Source organism: Convolutriloba macropyga, chromosome 8 (assembly GCF_964194025.1).
Source record: "Convolutriloba macropyga chromosome 8, txConMacr16.3, whole genome shotgun sequence".
Lineage (NCBI taxonomy): Eukaryota > Metazoa > Xenacoelomorpha > Acoela > Convolutidae > Convolutriloba > Convolutriloba macropyga.
In genome coordinates, this window is record NC_134475.1 from 20,727,705 (window position 1) to 20,749,792 (window position 22,088).

Here is a 22,088-nt window from a genome sequence, read left to right on the forward strand (position 1 = left end):
TACCTAATGAACAAAAAATTCGTTTTCAAGGCATCGCTGATGTTTTTTTGTCTTCGACTCAGAGTTTTCAAAATTTTTGGATGAATTTTTGATTTTTTTGAGATTTTACTGATTTAAAATTAATCTCGTAAGCGGTTTTATCTTCTAACTATTTGTTTTATGACTTCGATGCCACGAGTTTGCATATATTTTTTTTAACTTTTGGATATTTTTTTTGCAATTTTGGTTCATTTTGAAATTTTATTACATTATACTAATATTGATGGTTCGCAGTGGCTCAGAGACGGCGTTCAATGCGTCATAGGTAAAGTTTTCAGAGCAAAATTTAGGTTTAAATGGCTTCTTCACTTTCTTGCAGTTTTGTACTGAATTTTTGGCTTTTGCCTGCTTTTGTTGTTGCTTTCATAATCATAAGACCTACTGTGATGTCCTATTGAGGACATAAGAATGACCAACATCCTTATCTCCCTATTGAGGCATAACTTTGCGTATTTACTGACTTCTGTTGAGAGCTATTGAATTTAATAGCTGTTAAGACTTTTTTGGACAATAACCATTATCAAACTTCATGAACGTTAAGTCAGTCTCAGTAACGACAGGACGCCCTTCCTTTTAATTGCAATTAAAACAATCTGGTAAGCGGTTTTTCTGCTAACTAATGGTTTTATGACTTCGATGACATGAGTTTTCATAATTTCAAAAAGTTTTTCGGATTTTTTCTGCAATTTTGATTCCTTTTGAAATCTTATCTCTTTATCCTAATATTGATAGTTCCCATTGGCTTAAAGAAGAAGTCCAATGGATCATAGATAAAGATTTTAGAGAAACGCATATGGTTTAAATGGCTTCGAAACTTTCTTGCACTTTTCTGAATTTTTGAATTCTTTATGTATTTGATGTTGTTTTCATAATCATAAGACTTATTGTGATGTTCTTTTGATGACTTATGATTGACAAACATCCTTGCCTTCTTAATGAGGCATGATTTAGCTTCTTTTTTATCTGTTGAAAGCTATTGAGTTTAACGTTGTTGATATAACGGGTTTTCTCAAAAAATTCGTGGTTTTATTATACTTGTTCATACTTGTTGATGTTTTGAAGTCATATTGTTAAGAAAAGAAGAATCCTATGGCTGCTAAAATTTTACTTGAGATTAGAAAAAAGTTTACCAAAAATTTCTTTTATTGACTTCGACATTTCTCTCGCTCATTTTTTTGAATTTGCTTTTTTTGCCTTTTTAATTCTTCATGTAGTCGTAAAATGCTGAATGGTCTCATAGGCTTCTATTTGAGGATTGAATAAATGATGTTGCTCAATGTTCTCAATTTATAGTGAATATTATTAAAGTTTGCGATGTTGTTCGTTCTCAAACAATTTTTATACTTTTCAGTTTTTCTTTTCGTCAGCTTGTAATATATTATCATTGAGAGGTTCCATCCAATTTCTTGTAATTAAAAAATTATTTTTTCATTGATTTCATGTTGTAACTCATGTTTTGTTTGTTGGACAATATGCGTTTTCATGAAATTTTGTGAGTGGTCAATATTTGTGTTTCTTTTTCTTTTCTTTCAGCACATTCGCTGAAAAATTTTTGTTTTTGCTTATTTTGGCGTTTTTTTTCTCGTAGTCTTTCTATTGGCAGATCTTGTGAACGCTGTAATGAGGCATGTTATTATGCAATTCAATTAGTAGTTCGGCTTTGTAACGATTTTATTAAACTCAAATATCTATTTTTAATGATCTCATCATTAGGTTGACAATTAAGTCAAAAATGTAGATGAGCTCGGGTCGGCAATCAACGAGCATCCTTGTTATTTATGAACGAAAGCATTTGATTTTTAAAATTCAAATATTGTGCATTTTAACTGTGCGGAAACTCCAGTGTCTGCCTAAATGTAGGCATTGTTCAGCTCATGTTTCATCAATTGCTTATCACTGTTTTGGAGGTGAAAACTGCAAGAAAAAGTCAGAGATCTTTTTTGGTTTTCAGAAAAATCGAGCCATCTAATGAGTATTAGATAAGCTTGTAGCTTGGCAGCTATCAAAATATTTAGTTTTGTGCTTTTTTGCTCTGAAAAGTCTCAAAGTTCAAATAAATTTAATCTGATGTACTAGATTATCTGATGTACTATCTCAATTGGCGGTTCAGCTTAACTACCATTTTTTACTTCAGAAATTTAACTTTCCTGCTCTGTGTGGAGAAATTGTTCTTGAATTTAGTGGACGAAAAGAGTCAAAACATTGTGCAAATGCACATTACCGAGCCTCCAGTTTTGTTACATATTCAAAATTTATCAGGGGTAGTGAGATACATGGTGGCGGCTTCTCTTGACGTAATATTTTTCAGAAATTTAAATACTTCATCTGTGGTCGAAACACTTGCACCTTATCGAGAAGTTATCACATGCAAAACTATTTATTAATATTTCAGTCTATTATGCGTTAATCTAATCAGAATCTGGAGATTTCCCTGGACCGAAGAGTTGAGGTAGCTGCAAATGAGGCAGAAGCATTGCGTTATATTGGGTGCTGGTTTCACAGGCCTCTGTTGTGCCCACTTTATAAAAGCTTTACAACCGCAAACTAGGGTTACGGTTATTGAGGCCACTAGCCGTGTTGGTGGATGGTTAAAATCATTTCGAAGTCCATCAGGCGCTATACACGAAGTGGGTCCTAGATCTATTCGCAATGTTTACAATGCAAGATTGATCTTGAATCTGATAAGTGACTTGGGACTGGAGAAGGATGTTGTTACCCCGTCCAGTGCTGCTTATGACAGATATTTGTACGTCAATGACACGTTACAAAAGATCGAAACAAAACCGTGGCTTAAGGGACCCTTCAATCATCCAATGGCTTTCTACATGTTGAAACATTTGAAGAGAGCTTATAAAAATGAAGTTTCAAATGATCCGAATTACGATGATACGATTTATAATTTTGTGTTGAAGCAATTTGGATCTGAAATTGCGGATGTTGCGTTCAGTGCTGTGGTTAGAGGCATATACGCTGGAGATATCCGTCAGTTAAGCGTGAAATCTTGCTTCCCAGATTTTGTGCTCGCTCTTTCATTTAGTCAATCGTTTGTTCTTGGAATGATGAGGATTCAGAAAGCGAGGTCAAAGAATCCCGAGTTTGTGCTCGAAAGTAACCTTGCTGACAAATTAAAGTTGGAAAAAGCGAGAATGTTTTCTATGAAGTCGGGTATTGAAATAATTCCCCGAACAATTGCTTCAAGGTTGAAAAACGAAGATGAGGCTGAGATCAAATTTGAAAGTAAATGTGTTGCTATTGAGGAACGCAAAAAGACAGGAAGTTCAACGAAATTTCGAATCTTTTTGGATTGTAACGAAGAAATCAATTGCGATAACATTATCTGTACATTACCAAATACAGAGCTCAAACAATTATTCGAACCCTTAAAGGCGAACGAAGCGACTGCTTTCAATTATATAAATCAAGTGAAGCATGCTAGCGTAGCAGTTGTTAATTTTGAATTCCCGACTAAAAGTGTCGAACATATACCGAGGGCTTTTGGCTACTTAGTTCCATACGTTCAGAAGTCAAACATAATTGGTGTAACTTTCGATAGCTTTTCGTTTCCTGAAGTGAACAACGGGGCTAAAGATAACTCCCGATTTTCAGTAATGATAAACAATTGTGGCAATAGTTATGATGATGAACATTACTTGAACACGGCTTTGCGAGATTTTCGGAAACATTTAAAAGTTGAAGACGAGCCAAATTTCGCGAATGTTAATGTTAACTGGAATTGCATACCCCAGTATGCAGTAGGCCACTCTCGTATTGTTTCACAATTCAAGAAAAACTTTTCAGGTGTTCATTTTGTGGGTCCTCTGTTTCACCCGCCAGGTTTAGTCGATTGTGCATTGAATGCGTACAGGACATCTGTTGATATTTGCGCTTCAAATAAATAAAGAAAACATGCTAATGATGAGTTAATACTTGGCCATATCTTCAATTTCATTTATAGCAGAATTATTTCCGAAATTTTTCAACAACTAGTTGATCGCCTTTTTACTCACAAAATTAATGTCGCAGAAGTTTTTTTACTCACACCCGGAGGAGACAGGTCAACGGTGTTTGGCTTACCTGCCCCGTGCGTACCTTTGGGAAAAGTTAGTATTTTAGGCAAAAAGTTTGACAGGAAGTCGAGGTTGTACGTAAGAAAGCTATAAAAATTGATGTACCCGAATTGATGTGCGAATAATCAAATGTTGGATTGGCGGAAAGAATGATAGCATTGGAATATGATACAAGCTGGACGTTCAAAAAGTGAAATTTTGTTTCCAATTTTTCGAGTCATTGGGACAATTTCACAAACATTACTTCAATAGAGAGCAACTGGACCATGCCTTACTATTGAGGGTCTTGATATACCAAGACTGAGAAAATAGTTGAATCGCAGTTTGATATTTTTTCTAAGTCGTAGGTGGTCGTAACTTAACGTGCTGAGCCATCTTACAGCCGTCGGTTGATACTCGATACTTCACATGGCCAGTGAAATCGTAGATGTATGTCGCTTGGCTCGCGGGCAACAACTGTTGGGAGTAGAATTTTTGTGCATGAGTAATTGATGCGGGATTTGGTGATTTGTAGATTTGACATGGCTATTTCTGAGGTAGCTGAGCCTGATGACAATGTTGACACTTCGCCCAAGAAAGCAAAGAAACGGAAGCGGAAATCGGAAGGAATTGTGGATGAAAACATTGCAGTTAGTTCCTTATTATTAATAAACATCTCAATGTTAACTATTGGCTAATAAAAATCCTTTTTGATGGGGGGTCAGTTTTCTTCGGAAAAATCCATATAGTGGTAAACTTAGATTTTGTACCTAATTAAATTCTCTGATATAACTATAAAACTGGTGCCAACTGTTTGGAAGTACAAATTGTTTTGACCTGTTTTTTTTAAATTAATTTTTCTAGTTGCAACAGCAATTTGCAACGGGAAAGACTTAACATAAAGGTCTGGAAATATTTTGTGTATTTCAGTTGTTGCAGCGTGAATTGAGTTTCATGATTCCTCCTGATTCAGATCCTGCCAAACTCAACACGAAAGACTGGCCTCTTCTTCTTAAGGTGCGCATCGGGTTTTTCTCTATAGGTCGCAACACTTCCTATTTGTTAAGATAGAAGTTTCTCCTTGTATCATGCTCAATCTCTATCTATTTTAGGCAACTGTGTTACTTATTTTGTGTTTTTTTTTAAAAAAATCATTTTGAACAATGAGTATTTACATTTAAGTTCCTGAAACTGGCCATATCTGGCATGAATTGTAAAAATTTTGATATGTTTAGAACTACGACAGGCTAAACGTACGTACGTCTCACTACACTCCCCTGCCCAGTGGCTGCACTCCACACAGACGGACAGTGGCAGAGTACATTAGAAGTGGATTCATCAACCTAGACAAACCATCTAACCCATCCTCACATGAGGTCAATATCCTTAAAATCAAGTTGGAATTTATACAGTGTTCATGAACAAAGAAATCAAAAGAATGATACGAAATAAAAATTGCCATTTTTATGCTATGTAGAACCTGAAGTTTGTCAAGTTTTGGAATATGTTATAAGGACACATTTGTTCAAATCGTAGCCTCAAAATATTTTGGCCTTCTATGTAGAGCCTGCATGTAACGGTTAAGTAATCTCTGTATATTGATAGCCGTGAATTGTGTAGGTGGTGGCGTGGATCAAGAGAATCTTGCGAGTAGACAAGACTGGACACTCTGGCACTTTAGACCCCAAAGTGACTGGCTGTCTCATTGTGTGTATCCAGAGAGCCACCAGACTGGTCAAGAGTCAGCAGAGTGCTGGCAAAGAGTATGTGGCCGTGCTTAAGTTGCACGAGGTCCTGTCAGACCAGAAAAAACTCACTAGGGTGAGGAGTAACAAAAGTTTCACTTCTGGAAAATACGACAAAAATTAGATATGCTTTGTAATTGTGAGCAATTGACAGCACACTATTTGCTTTTACATGCAAACGTTTAATGCGCGTCTGTTGTTCACATGCTTCGCTCTTTTGCTCTAGCATCACTTGAATGTTCCGACTGGGTCCATTTTCCATGGCAAAAATATCCATATATATAAGGGAAAATTGTCGAAATAAAAAAAGGATGAAAAAGTCAAATTTTTAACTATCATGATGAGTCTCTGTTGCCAGTTTACGATATATCGAAGCAGCTGAGCAGTCAAAAATTTACGCTTAAAGGGCAATTATTGTAGCAGACATATTTTCGCCTACTTGTTTGTTGATATCGATAATAACAGTACCGGAATCTAAGATACTCGCGAATTAAACTATGAAAAATGACATAATTCAACGTCCAAGTTTTTTTAGGCGATAGAAACTCTGAAAGGTCCTCTGTTCCAACGACCTCCTCTGATTGCTGCAGTGAAGCGACAGCTCAGAGTGCGCACAGTGTACCAATCCAAACTGCTCGAATACAATCCTCAGACTCAGATGGCAGTCATTTGGTTCGACTGTGAGGCTGGCAGCTACATCCGGACTCTCTGTGTCCACTTGGGTCTACTCTGTGGAACTGGAGGTCACATGGAAGAGCTACGAAGAGTCAGGAGTGGAAGTCAGAATGAGGTATATCTATAACTGTTCCTATGAAATCTGTTTCTATGATGGGTGAATGAGGTTTTTGAAAGAGCTCTGAAGGCAACTTTGTTAGTCATTATTAATTGCTCTCAAACGAACTTTGTAGCAATTATATTAGTCATGTGGTCTTTTTGCGATTTTTCGCTTGAACGATTTTTCGCCTGACACATTTGACTTTTCGGCCTCAAAACGGGATAAACAAGTAGCGCTCGGAGGGCATTAAGTGGCCGAGCAGTTCTCTTAGAGCCTCACGACTTACTAGTCTCTAAGTATTCGATTCACCGAAACTGTTTCGAGGAGACAAGACAATTTCAGGGTGCGAGGGGGGCGGTCCTTTGTCTTAAAAGTTTGCTGTAAATGTGGAATGGTTCTTTAACTGAGTACCAAGAGTACATTTCTTGCAATGACATCATATGAGTGTTGTATTTGTTCGTCTTTGATTGCAGAAATAAATGATGAATTGTTATTGAAACAAAAAATTGTTTCTCTGTGCAAAAGTGTGAAAGAGAAAAAAAATTATTTCAGATTACAATAGTGTGACTCGCATTATTACATTGTAGGTGAATGGGAGCTTGTACACTTTGCACGATGTGTTGGATGCCCAGTGGAGTATGGACAATGAGGGAGATGAGTCGTACTTGCGCAGAGTCGTGCAACCCCTCGAAGCTCTCCTCACAGACTATAAACGAATTGTTATGAAGGACAGCGCTGTTAGTACTGTTCTGAAGCCCGATCAAATGATGCTGAATTTACAGAAAAGATTGTAATCATTGCTCTAATCCTACAAACTCAGCCGTACTTTTTTTGTTCAGCCAGGTTTGGCCGAACGAAATTTTTTCTCCGAGAGATAGTGTATCATTAAAAAGCTTGAAAAATTGCGTCGATTGATCGAGTTTTTGCTGAATTTTATTCCTGGATGAAAACTTGAGGCCTCAATTTTTCAAAATTTCCCCATAATTTGGGCCGTTTCATGGCTCTCTCGAATGTATAATTCTATATAATCAGAATATATATTCAATAATTATATGAAGTTGCAACTGCGGCGAAATAAAAACTCACTAAGTTAGTTTGATCAATTAGTTTTCAGTGGTCTGAAGATTTTTTCAATTCTCATCTTTTTCGTAAATGTGCCCTTACAATAAATGTCCCTACATCCACTATTAATGCACCTTTTGATTGCATCGGATTGCCAAATTCAGGACATGGTTTAAATTATCTCCAAAGTCTTCGGACCACGGAAAACTAATTTTGTGAACTCGTGGGTTCTTATTTCGTCGAAAACGTCAAAAATCTATATTCGTCGTTTTCTCATGTGCCTCCTCTCAATGTCTTTCTGATAGGGGCGTCCTCTTGTAGGCGCATTATTTTTGTAGAACTTCTGCTCTATGAACGATTTTTTGACCCTCTTAATGAGTTCACGCGAAGTTACGCCAACGCTTTGAAGGCCGTTTGACTCTTAAATAATCAAGAATGTTAAAAAAACATCGGAACTAAGAAGAAACAATCAGCTGGATTCTTTGTTAGCAACTTTTTAATAGCCGCCTCAGCTTCTCAGCCAGCCGACTATTATAGCGCTCCTATTTTTTTCACTTCGTCGAACTAAAATTTTTCGCTTTACCTGAGTTCACATCTTGTTCAACATTTTGCGTGAAATATGTTTGACTTCTCTAGGCTAGTTTCACTCTTCGCTCTCTCTCTGTTCAAAGTGCTTTTAAACAGCAGTTGCGCAGCAAAGCAATTCAATATGAACAGAGCAGTACCAAAAAAGAAATCAGAAATAGAAACGGGATAAACCCATAAACGCCAAGTTTTAGACAACCGTTACTCGAACTTTGTTCTTATAAGTCTTAGTTACCATCTCTAATGATTATTGGTATTGATACTAGCTCCTGTATCGTCTCACTATGAAACAGGATTATGTTCAACTTCAAAAGGAAATCGAAATAGTTCGTACTTTAAAATTGTTTCCCTGCAAAAATCATATGGTTTTCATTATTTTTGTCTCTTCTTTCAATCCCAATCGTGGTTGTGGGAATCAACGGTCGCTATTTTCTTATTGTTTTAGAAATGTCGGTATACGACTCATCATTCTTTATCGATTCATTTTTGTATCTGCTGTTACCTACATTCTAGTAATCCAGGTAATCTTGTAGCTGTTTTCGCGTTTTCTGTTTTGTGAGAATAAAATCAACGTAGCATATTTCAGTTTTCTACCACCTAACCGAAGAAATTTATGCCAAATAATATATGTTGAATCGCTTTTTCAAGTGTTTAATTATCAAAAAATCTTTGAGTCATTTTACATCAATTGTTTTGTGAGTTTCGATTTTCTTGGAAAATCTCCCTGCTGTTGGTCCTCAAAAAATTAATGCGGATACTGCTATGCATCATACAAATTAACTATGGCACAGAAGTTTTCTCTATAGCCTTTTTAGCTTGTAAGAAAAACATCCAATTTTTTTAAAAGGTTGTAGTAAATGAGACCATTAGTTCTCATAAGTTTTCATCAATTTGTTGAAAAAGGAATTTCCTACAAGGATGGAGCGCTTGTCAAATAACTGTTGATAGAGGCATTTTCTAGTTGTCGTAGAGCAGTAATGTCTTATGTGACTTGGTTGAAGTACATGCTTTTCTTGTACCTAAATTTTTCGAGATCAAGTGATAAGTACGCCTCAATATGAAATGTTTTTGAATATAATACTGGAGAGTAAGAAGAAAATGACACTTATTTCAGTAGTAGTTTTCTTCTCCGTTTTCCTAAACGGCCCTAAAGGCGGCAGCCTCTCAACGGTTATTATCTGGGCGCTCTCCTGTTTTACAAAAAATATTTGGATTGTTTTGGCGCGCTCTTTTTGTTCAATTTTTTCGCCTTTTTTGTCAGGGATCAGTTGAATCGATTTAATTGTTTCAGTTTATAGCTATTGATTTCTGGCTATTGGACTTAGTTTTGTCTCTCTTAATTGTTTTAATGACAGATCGCACCGGTTGATAATGTAGCTTTAGCTAATCGAAATAATTGTTTCAGTCCGTAGCTTTTGACTTCTGTGACTTTTACACCATTTTGTTTTTGCAAAAAGTATAACAGTCTTCGAGTCGTTGCTAAAATTGGTTGTCTTTTGTCTCATCTTTTAATCTCATTAATGGCAATTTTGATCGATTGAAAATGAGAAATAAGTGAGGTTTTTCAGTGGCTTAGCATTCGTTTTTCAGTTCATAGCAATAGTTTACATGATTTCGTTCCTAAAAATAAAAGACTTTTTGGGCTTGCATGTTTTGATTGTTTTTCTTGTGTCTTAACGCGATATCCAGGAAGTAATGGATCTTAATGGCTTTTTAGTGCTGCATAATTATGGCCAGTTCATTAGTTCCATCTTCTAGCTAACGTTTTACTTGACCGAGGTACCGTTTCTTTAGAAATCGTTAGTGAATATATCAATCTTGTTTTCGTTAGTTATTGTATTGTTCCGTTTTCAGGCATTAGAACTGCTACAAATTTTTACTTCTATAGTTTCATGATATGCTAAGGGCAACAATTCTGGCTTGTGGTTGACGTTCTCTTACTTTTACGCCCCTGGCTTTCTTTAATTTGGTCAATTTCTCTAGTTTTCGACTCTTTGCTTTGTCTCTCATTGCTTCCCCCAAAGTTGAAGAATTGTGTGCTCATTGGTTTTCCGCTCATGGACTTTGTTGACTCTTGATGTTGCTTTAAAAACTTCATGTTGCTAAAAATTTTAAGGTCTGTAGTTATTTTTGTTCTTGAGATTGTAATTGAGGACTTGTACTGCTATGTTTTTTACACTTCCAAGAATTTGAATTGTTTTTGTGCGCTGTCTCTTTCTATGATCTGTTCACACTTTTCGTGATTTTTGAAGTCAAATTGAAGTGATGATTTTTGCTCACGCCGAGACAGGAAGTGGAGCGAAAAAGCAAGTGGTTTTGCCGCGTGATTTTTTTCACTCTAATTTTGAAATAGTGGGAAAACGGTGCGAATCAAAAGTTCGGTTTCTTGCTATTGGTTTTTTATTCACATGCGGCATTTTGACATTGAATTTTGGTGTTCTTTTATTTTTTATCTGATTTTCTAAATATTTTTTCCAATCCATTCATTTCCCAATCCAGTGCATTCTAGGTCTAGTTGTTTTGTTTAGTCAATGAAAATTCTTTGAAATGTGTCAGGACTTGTCATGTTGTGTTTTTAAAATAGCTTTACCTCTTGATCACGTTTTTCGTTTTACATAAATTACAACTTTAACGTTTGACTGCTGACATATCTCACACTGCTTCAACTGAATGGATTTTAAATGGTTTAGCTCATTGAATTACGCAATGTAGTGAATAAGGTCATTGTCAAAAGAGCAAATTCACATGAAACGGGAGAAACGGATAAAGCCCAGTCATTAAGTGAGTACAGTAGGTAATCGAAGTTCATTAGAGCGATTGGTAGCTGACATTAGTATAAAGCTTAATAGCCTTCAGCTTGGAAGCTGAATTGAATATCTAAAGAATCTAAGTCAAGCTGGACACAAATTACAATACTTTTTGGCACTTAGAAACAAGTTCTGTCAATTTTTTAAAATCTTTTCTGTTTCAATCCAGATGTGCATCAAATGGGTCAAGGGAAGCCATTTTCGGGCAATTTGCCGGAATATTTTATATTACTTTTAAAGATGAAAAGATTAAGTTATCGAAAATTTACCAAGGCAATGGCTTAATACCAAGGCAATGATTAAGTTGTAGCCTCGTTTAGTTTCATGGCTGGAAATGTTGACTTGGACTAATTGGCAGCAAAGGAAAATTTTAAATTGCACATTTAAAGTCTCATCTTTTTTTTCGTAAATGTCCAACAAAATAATTCTGGAAGCAAACAGGATTTAAAGATGCGTTTTTGTCCAACCAGCTCCGGGGACTTTGTGGAGAGTATCATGCTTAATGTGAAACGTTTCATTTTTTAATTGCTCTGCAGCAAAGTTTGTAGCAATTATATTAGTCCTGTGGTCTTTTTATGCGACTTACCGATTTGTCGTCTGACCCATTTGACTTTTCGTCCTCGGGCACGGGATAAATTGCCGTTTCTCGTTTTTTGAATAGACGGGTCTGTGTTGAATTATAGCAATGAGGATTTTTTTACCGGATATTCAAATCAAGATGTTCAAAATGTTCTTTGCCCAGGGATAAATCCATTTTGGTTCTAGTTTGATAGGTTGGTGATGGCTTGCAGGGTAGGAGTACTGAAAGAATGGATATCAAGTGCTTTAACAGCTATGTTTCTTGTAGTTATTTCTGGTTCCTGTTTCACTAGATCGAGCTAGTACTAAATTTTTTAACACGACCTAATTTAGAAAAATTCTTTAAGGTGAACGCTATCTGCTACGGTGCCAAAATCCTATTGCCTGGTCTGTTGCGTTTTGACGATGGAATCGAGATCAATGACTTAGTTGTAATAATGACCTCGAAAGGGGAGGCTATTGCTCTGGGCATTGCACTGATGACAACAGCTAGTCTGAGTACTTGCGACCATGGGGTGGTTGCCAAGATCAAGCGAGTGGTGATGGAGAGAGACGTCTATCCTAGGCAGTGGGGCTTGGGTCCAGTCGTAAGTTACTATAAAATAATTAGAAGTGCTTTGCTGTTCTGAAGGTGTTAGTTCATTATCACGATTTATAATTACCCTCTACGTCATTTACCTAATATGTTAATTGGTCTACTTTTCTTGCTATGGCTGTAAGCTTGCTGTGGCTCCTAAATTGAATACTGGACGTTTAAATTGAATACTAAACTTGGGATGAAATGATAGGTGTCGAAATTTTCCAAAGCATGAGCAATTTTTTTCAGGCTGCCAGGAAGCAGATGCTTGTGAAGTCGGGTGAACTTGGGAAGTTCGGAAAAATTTTGGAAAATACCCCCGAGTCTTGGAAAAAGTTCTACGAGGATTACAAGTAAGTAGCGATTTAAACCGTGACAATGAAACTATTTGGGTACTAAGACAGTGTAAAAGTTCTATTGACTGATTTGAAAATTGAGAGATCTTTGAAGTTTTACAAAAGAAACTTGCCAAGATATTTCAACGTTGCTTCAGACGAGATTATTCTAGAACGTGGTGTGCCCCAAGGGACTGTGCTTGGTCCTTTAGTATTTAATAGCTTCCTCTCCTATACAACAGGAGTGCAAAACAATTATAGAAAAAATGTGCTATTGCTCACTAAATATTTCACAAGTCTGAAACTACAATTGAATCCATCGAAAACTGAATTAATTCTATTCAGCCGCAACAGAAATTTCCGTGTATCCTGAATCAATATTGGGAACAAAATTTTAGAGTGTCGAAATGCGTCAAGTATCTATGGGAACATATGGACAAAAATCTCAGTTTCCAAGACGAGGTGGAACATCTCTTGTAGAAAATGGCGTGTGGAATTAAAACATTTATACACTCCGCAATTGGATACCGTTTCTAATGAAAACAGTTCTGAAAACCATTTAAACAATTCCTTAATCTTATTTAAATCAATTGATAAAAACTGGCTGATATCGCTTGAAAGGCAACTAAATTGGACCAATCGTACATGCTACTCAAGAAATAGAATGGACTCCACAAGAGATCTCAAGATAGTATTCTATTCTCCCTGTTGAATATCTAATTATGTTGAAAAGAACTGTCTTTATGTGGAAACTGTCTTTTACCCGCGTTTAATCCTTTAGATGACTGAACTTTGCCCACTGGGTGTATAAAACAGAATATTAGAAGCTGTGATATTTTTTAATTCCTTATGTCTCAGTCAAAAAATAAGTACGTTCAAAAAGTTTAAAATTCTTCAAAGGATTGGAATTCACTTCCTAAAGCACTAAAGTTTTAGAGAAAAAATAACACTTTAGAAAGAACTGAAAAAAATTTGAAATTTTCGATAACAAACATTATGCAACTTGTGTCTGTTAGCTGGAAACCTATGATTTAAAAAAATTACTGTCACGCCCCTATTTCGTCCCTCATAGTTACGTGATGATTTTCCTTTAAATATCCATAAATAAGTGCTATAATTTAGTTCATATTCAGTTAGTTTCAAGGCCATATATAGCCAGTATTTCCATCTAGGCCTGTAACCCCTAATTTGTTTATGTTTATGAAAAACAACCGCAGCTTGACAGTTTAACTAGCAAACACTTCAAGTGCCTAAAAACCTCAATATTTACTTTTTTGAGTTTCTTGATGATAAATTCACATAATCAGTAAATAACTTCATGAGAGATTATGTACTTGGTGAAGTAATTATTCTGATAAAGTAGGTGCTAATACGGAATTGTATATGTACTGAACAAACACCAAGAGACGTACAAAAGCCGGAAATCGTCCTACTTGAAAATCAGTAAATATTTACGAAGGACCAATACAACTGAAGGCACAGTCCTGCGGAACCCACGATCAGCAGAACACCGGACAACGAGCCTGAAGATCAGTTGGCCAGTTACTCTTAAACCTGATAAAACTTCTTACTAATGTTATTGATTAATTCTCGCCTAATTAATTAAAGATTGAACTGGAAATTCTCTTGAAAAACTCCCAAGTTTGATAGACTTTGTTAAAGTAGAAACTTAGGCTAACAGGACTCAAAATAGTGGGGCAAGGCAAACTAGTGGATATATCACGCATCCGAACCGCTCAATAAAAGGCTATCACTAGCTAATTTTATTCAAAATATATCTGCTAAAAATCGTACTGTGAAACATCAAAATAAGTCCTTGTAAAATGGCAATTATTCAAGTTAATTACTCCTCATATAAACCACAATAACACCACGAAGAACACTATTGAAAATCATTGCGTAACATGGTGACAGGAGTTATTAAATGTTTTCCAGTTTAACGAACCGATATTTCGATAAATTCCTCGATAAATTTGATATTTCCTTCTTTTATTTTGTTGTTTTCTTTCTTCTCTTCTTCTTCATTATCTTAAGAGCCTCCAATCATCCAGAATCACATCCAGCACTTCCTTCTCGACCAAAATGATAACGCACAAAGCAGTAACAAAGGAAAGAATGGGTGGAAACTGTGTTTGTGTCTTTGTGGACTAAGTGTAACAACAATTCAAAAGTGTTTGAGTGGACAATAACTGGAACAAACTCAACCACAGCCGCCACAACAGACAAAAACAACACAGGGTATTTGCAAACAAGGATATTGTGAGTAAATGAATTTGTAAAATTAATTTTGGTGCTTTATTTATGTCAATTTACAAAGAACAAATTCTCCCCGCTATTAATAATTGTCGCTCTTCCCCCAATTTTGTTGAACATATTGAAGGAAACCACATTAATTATACCCAAAACAACAGTAAAACGCAAGCTCAGATAGTAACCGCTTTTTCCTCTTCATTTTATAAGTCTATTGTTATTTATGTGCTAGATAAAGATGACAAACGTGTTGCAATTTATTGGACAGCAAAAAGTTTAAATCAGAAATCTCGTAAATTTGGACTTATCCGTCACAAACTTCAATCTGATAAAGAAATTAACCTTGATAACATCATCACTGATTATCAGATAACATCAGAATAATAAATTACTGAAACCATAACTTAATTATTAACAAAAAAAGAGGGCAAAACAAAAGTTTAAACAAAAATAAAAAACAATTATATTTTATTTCCCCGCCCAGCTCGGGAGGTTAATGAATCAAACAGTGACTTCGGTCATTATGCTGTTGCCTATCTGAGTGCAGCTTCCACAAAGCCTGTGCGGTCGTGGTCCCCACGAATTTTCCTAGACTAAGGGGCACTCTTTAGAGGTGAGACTTCGGCGGCCCATACGGCTTCAACGATATAAGTCTGACGATTCGACCGGAGCTTTAGGAATAGGTTTATAAGAAGCCCTTCTTTATTGTTTTCTGAATGAATGGTTTCAGTAGTTTCTTTTCTGATATTCTTGTGCTACTCACCTAACTGTTTTCATCTCTTAAAACCCCTAATCTCTCCATTAAGTTAAGTTAAGCGTGCTATTTAATACTTTAGAACGAAAGTAAGACTGATTGAACAAAAAGTATATAATCTAATCGGGTAAAAAGCAAAATGGCACACCCGCAGATCAACATCACACCTTTTTCCGGATCAGAAACGGACAATTTCAACGAGTTTGAACAATTAATAACAGGTGCAATCGGAGTCGCAGCAATCGAAGCGGCGCAACAAGCGAACTTTTTGCAGTTACATTTAAAAGGAGACGCTTTACGATACTTCTTAACCTTACCAGAGGCTACCAGACTAGTTTTTGAAGACAGTATAACAGCTCTAAGACACAGATTCACGCAGGATGACTTGAGAGAAATTAGAATCATAAAGTTAGAGAACCAAAAGTTCAACCCAAAAACAGACACTGTAAAAAATTTCTTAGTAAAGTTAAGAACTGAAGCCAATAAAGCATATCCAGCACCTGAAATAGTAGTAGCGCCAGCTGGACATGGTGACCCAGAAGCTCGTAGATTCGAAAGAGAGACAGCAGCAAGAGATTCTGCCCTTCAGATGTCAGAAAACAGAAAAAACGAGCAAATAAAGCGCTTCTTTATTAAGTCTATGCCAAACTGGCTTAAGCCTAAGCTCTTAGAAAGGCCAGAAACAGATACAATAGATCAGTTATGCACCTTAGCTAGCCAACAAATTGCAATTAAGGAGATGTGCAACAGAGAAGAGTACTTCGACGACGGTTTTAATGAAATAACGGAAACAAATACTGATAAAATGTTAAAAGCAATAACTACTATTTCAAATAATCAGAAAGAACTTGAGCAGAAACTTGAGCAGAGATCAGCACCTAAAAATGAGCCATCAGAACAAGGCCCAGTAAACATATTCACACTACATTACCCTCAACAAGTCTACAGACAAAGTTATAGACAAAATTTCCGCCCCCAATATCAAAATTATCGACCAAATTGCCCTCAATATCAGTCTAATTATCGTCCAGTTCAGCAAAACTATCGGCCCCAGCAACAGTATGCCCCTCGTGCTAATAATTACCGAGAGTTTAGGGCGCAATTTAATGCCCCTAGACCGTTTTATTATAACGAACAGCCACAAACTCGTAATTATTGGACTGAACCTTCAGATAGTCCCCCATTTGTTCATCCAGCTTATGTTAATAGACCAGTTTACCGGTTCCCAACAAAAAACACCCCTCAAAACCTTCTTAGACAGGGTATAGTTTACGGTAGTCCAGTACAAGACCGATATGGTATGCAAAAAGCAAAAGAATTTAGTCGTGCTGGTGCACTCCAAAGTAGAAATATGAGAGGTATGAATTACCCATTTAATCAACAAAAAAACTAATAAAGCCACCCAACTTTAAAAAACAAAATAAAAATTATAAAAACTCAGTTAACTATTATAACGAAAGCACGTCTAGTCCTAGTTTAGATAAAGTAATAGAGCCAGTTTATATTAAAAGTAACAAAAAGCGTAGAAAACGCAAAAGTAATAATAATAAAAGTTAAGTTAATAATTCTGTGCAACTCCCAACACAAGTACCTCAATCCGCACCAAAGCCAACACCACATGTTCAGCAATTATTCAGTATTGTCCCACTTTTAGGCAGAACATTATCCTATGTTAAAGTTAAATTTAATGGAGAATTAGATAGACGCGCACTAATCGATACAGGAGCATTTGCCAACGTGATAAGTCGTGAGTTTTACAAGGAGCTAATTAATACAAATATCAATTCAATAACAGAAATAGAAAAGCCTGATCTAGATAAAGTAAAAATGGCAAACGGAAATATAGTTAAAATTGACAAAGCAATTTAAGTTACATTTAAATTGGGCACACAAACATTTACAGAAGATTTCCTTGTTTTAATTGTCACAACTCCTGTAATATTAGGCAACCCATTCTTTGTTAAACATAAAGTTAGCATCTGCCCAGGACAAAGTTATATTAAATTCCCTGATCAAACACTACAAATAAATGAAATAAAGCCAGAAAAGCAACCTAGAAGAGTGGTAAAACGCAAAAAATTTGGAGTTTATACACAGAAAAAGCAAGTTTTACAGCCGAATCAACAAGCAGTATTAGAATGTAAGCTTTTTGATAAACTAGAATCATTCGCTGACCTTTGTGGAGGAATAATTCCAAACGAAATCTTTGAAAAAGATAGTGAAGTATTATTAACATCATCTCTAAGTAAAGTTGCTGAAAATAACATTCTGTACATCTATGTCCTGAACATTACTGATCATCCAATTACCATAAATAAAGGCGAAGAAATAGCCAAATTCTCATTCTTAACATCAGGCCAAGCAGAAAAGTTGTTAGAAGTAGATCCTCAATTAATAAATGTTGCAAAAATGAGCGAAAATTACTTAACAGAAATAAATCAATTAATTCAAGTTACAGACACCCCGAAAAGAAAATCTCAACCAGCGAAACCAGCGCCAGAATATGAAAAACTATGGTTCCCAACGCCTGAAACGTGCCCAGATCCGACAAATTTGTCGCCCTTGCAGAGAGATATCTATGAGCAACTGCTAAAACTGCAAGAAATGGAGAAATTAGATCCAAAGGGTAATCATCAGGATAAAATAACATTTTTGAGCAAGTTTCCGTGGGAAAAATCAGCCCTCAATGATGAGCAAAAAGCAGTAGTAGGTGAATTACTAGTTGAGTTTAGTGACATTTTCGCAAAACACAGATTTGATGTTGGATATAACACAGACTTAAAAATAAAGTTAACTCCAGAAAGAAGTATACCAATTTATGAACAAGGTCCTCCAACACCTGTCCATTTGAGAAATGAGCTACAAGTAGAACTAGCATTAATGCATTATTACGGACTGATAACAACTTTGTCTCAATCAAGATATAGTAGTCCACTTTTCGCACAACGAAAGAATTCAGGAAGACTTAGACTATTAATTGACTTGAGAAAAGTAAACCACTTGCTGAAAAATGACTACGTGAATACGAATTTCCCGACTTCGAACATGAGTGACGCAATAAATTTTTTTTTGCTGGGAAAAAATTGTTCACAAAACTCAAAACTTGACTGTTCTCAAGCATATCATTGCGTGCAAATGGCAGACGATGTATCAGTGCAACTGCTAGCATTTAACTTTGCTTCGAGAACTTATGCATATAAATGTCTCGCACAAGGATTGAATGAGTCAGTAACTGGATTTAGCTCCTTCATTAGACATTATTTGGACCCATGTTTAGCATCAGGAAATTGTACCCAGTTTATGGATGATATTGGAAACGCAGTAACAAATTTTGAACAATTGGTACCTTCTTTACGAGAAATTTTTACTTGTATACGTCAATCTGGACTGAGATTGTCACCTGAAAAGTGTGAAATCGCAACCGATACCATAAAATTTCTGGGAAATAACATCAGTGCAGAAGGAATATTACAAGAAAAGTCGAAAATAACTAAATTTCTTGATAAATTCAAAATGCCGAAAACAACAAAACAAGTAAAACGATTAATTGGCTTCACTCAATTCTTCCGAAATTACATCCCTAATCTAGGTGAAAAACTAATGTCCTTTTACAAGCTCCTGAAGAAGGATGCAGTAATAGAAACCACAGAAGAACATGTAAAAGCATTAGAAGTAATAAAGAAGGATCTAATGGAAGCAACGAATGTAACTTTGCGATTGCCGAAACCAGGGCTGCAGTATGTAATTGTTTGTGACGCTAGTTACCACGGTGCAGGTTTTGTACTAATGGTGGAAGACTACGTAAATGAAACAGGAAAGAAAGAAAAGAAAACATACGCTCCCGTTTCGTTTGGATCGCATTTGTTTAATGCCACACAATTAAAGCTCTCAATTTATTACAAAGAGTTCCTAGCTTTGTACTACGCGCTGGACTACTTTTCACACTACATTTGGGGATCAAGCAAACAGGTAATTATACTCACTGACAACAAAAGCCTCACACAATTCTTCCAGTCAAAAGTAATACCACCATCTCTTTGGAATTGTTTAGACAGAATACTCGCATTTAACATAGTAATTGCCCACATTCCTGGACGCGCTAATTACGCAGCGGATTTTCTCTCGCGAATGGAGAATGACAAATCAGCAACAATGTCTTTAATATTAACGGATAGAATTCCAGTTAAAGAAATAGAAATTGATACAGAAGTACAAAATCCTGATATTGAACTGAATGTACTACTTGATACTGAAAACTTTAGTGATGAAATTAATAGTGACGAACTTGATGTGCTTAAAAAACTTGGCTTCTATGATTAATACAAAAAACGACAAACTAATTTTCCCATTACAGAAATTCAAGGGCTATTTAAACTTAAAAGAAAACAAGAAATAAATTCAATTGAGTACCCAAATCCATTAGATGAATTCCCAGACCTTACAGACAACTTAATTAGTCTCAATTTAGCAGAAGAGCAGCAAAAAGATGCAGACATTAGAACAGTAATAAATTGGATGCAACAAAATAACCAACAACCAGACTCAAAGTATGCTACAACTAGTTTAAAAAAGTATCACAAGCACTTAAACAGATTAATTCTTGAAGGGAATGTCTTATACCGGAATTTTTATGATGATACTGGAAAAGTACTTCATACACAATTCTGTGTACCTAAGCATTCGTGGAAAGAGACTATATACAGGCTCCATAATTCACAAACAGCAGGTCACTTAGGCATCAAAGCAACAATTCAGGAATTTAGAAAGCGATTTTATTATCCAGGCTTCACCGAACATTTCATTAGATTCATCAAAAACTGCCTCCTTTGTCTTCAACTTAACAGAGTACCAAAAGGCCACATCACACCAAAGTTACAACCAGTCAGTTCTCTACAATCATATCCAGGAGATATGTTACAAATTGATTTAGTAGGCCCCCTAAAGTCATCACAATATAAGTATGTTCTGAGTGGAATAGATGTTTTCACAAAGTACCTATTCGCAGTTCCATTAACGAATGGATACGCTGACACAGTAGCCCTAGAACTAGTAAAGGTGTTCTTCCAGCACAGCTACATACCTCAAACGATACTTAGTGACTTAGGAACAAACTTTACTTCTGAATTAATGTCAGAATTAACAAGTTTATTAGAAGTAAAGTTAAAACATGCCTCACTAAAGCACCCTCAAACTTTTGGAGCAGTAGAACGATCTCACGGACCACTGAAGCGAATATTAAAACTCAATACTGAGGAACAATGGAAAGACTGGCACAAATATGTTCCTCTTGCAACTTTTATTCATAATACTTCATACCATTCAGCGACAAATTGTTGTCCTTCAACTTTATTCCATGGAAGAGAACCCACAAAACCCCTCGACATTAGGTTATCCAGAAAATTAATGGATGCAGTAGCAGTAAACTCTGACTTTGTGAATGAACTGCAAGACGCCATGATGCAAAAGTTTGGAGAAAACAAAGAAAAACTGACGACCGCATACTTGAAGTACAAGAAGTATTATGATCAAAAAGCATCAGCAAAACCAATTCCAGAAAAATCATTCTGTTTACTTTTAAACCCTAAGCTATTAGAACAATCAACAGTAATAGCTTCCCAAGTTCAGAAATGGCTACCGCTATATAAAGTGGAAAAAGTCCTTACTGATTCTAATTACATCATTCGAAAAGTAAATACGAACTACACCCAAATTTTTCATCGCATCAGATTGAAGCCAATTAAGCCAAGTGAATCTCCTGAAGACCTCGAAGTCATCAACCCGGCAAACTTTCAACCTGATCCATCTAGAAGACAACACATGGAGCCAGAGCTTTTTGATGAACACATTCCAGAACTGATAAACGAACAAGAAAAGGAAATAAAACAAGCTACAAAAGAGAAACAAGATCCAGTCAGAGTGACCATAAATGTTCCCCTAGGTGGACCATTAGCAGGACCAGCAGTAGCAGCACCTCCAGCAGCACCACCGGCCCCACCAAGGGTAGTAGCACCAGCAGTTAGACCACGAACTGCCCCAGTTCATCTTCCAGTATTAGACTCCTCAAGTTCAGATGAAGCAATTGCAAATCTTTTTGAGGAAAACATTAGTTCAGATGAAAATTTAACCGACCTAAATCTGGACGCAGAGCAAATTCCCCGAATACCAGTTAACCCGTTAATTGCTGATGAAATCAGACAGCAAGAACCAGAAGTTAGTGTTCCTCTAGTATCATCCTCATCAGATGATGAAATGTTTCTACCAGCTCAACAGTCACAACCGTCAATAGTACCATTCGATATTGAATCACCTCCAGAAACACACGAAGAACAATATGCTTTAACTGATAGAAAAATAAGAGCCCGACCTTATAACCCAAAACGAAAACCAGAGAAAAGTGCTTTCGAATCAACAGACTACCAACAGCGGAAAAATGTACGCGGATTTAAATGTGAGAAATAATGTTGCATAAAGAAGATAGAACAAACCCTTACCTAACCAACCAAGTCAGAAGATCAGGCAGTCCTAGACCAAAAA

At 36.2% G+C, this 22,088-nt stretch overlaps 2 protein-coding genes across 3 annotated transcripts in view; both read left to right on the plus strand.

Moving 5' to 3' along the window:
* Positions 1-22,088, plus strand: part of LOC142344571 (putative H/ACA ribonucleoprotein complex subunit 4) — a 556,150-nt gene that overhangs the window by 514,749 nt on the left and 19,313 nt on the right. For both annotated transcript variants that reach the window (XM_075396347.1, XM_075396348.1), the window contains exons 2-9: positions 4,618-4,735; positions 5,016-5,102; positions 5,321-5,461; positions 5,706-5,906; positions 6,366-6,620; positions 7,193-7,342; positions 11,986-12,225; positions 12,465-12,568. In XM_075396347.1, the coding sequence (XP_075252462.1) occupies positions 4,628-4,735; positions 5,016-5,102; positions 5,321-5,461; positions 5,706-5,906; positions 6,366-6,620; positions 7,193-7,342; positions 11,986-12,225; positions 12,465-12,568 (1,286 nt within the window). In that variant the 5' untranslated portion in view covers positions 4,618-4,627. The remainder of the gene's footprint in view (positions 1-4,617; positions 4,736-5,015; positions 5,103-5,320; positions 5,462-5,705; positions 5,907-6,365; positions 6,621-7,192; positions 7,343-11,985; positions 12,226-12,464; positions 12,569-22,088) is intronic.
* Positions 1,868-4,068, plus strand: LOC142344572 (protoporphyrinogen oxidase-like). The gene has a single exon (XM_075396349.1). It carries the CDS (start codon positions 2,499-2,501, stop codon positions 3,936-3,938), a length of 1,440 nt encoding a protein of 479 aa, XP_075252464.1. The 5' UTR covers positions 1,868-2,498; the 3' UTR covers positions 3,939-4,068.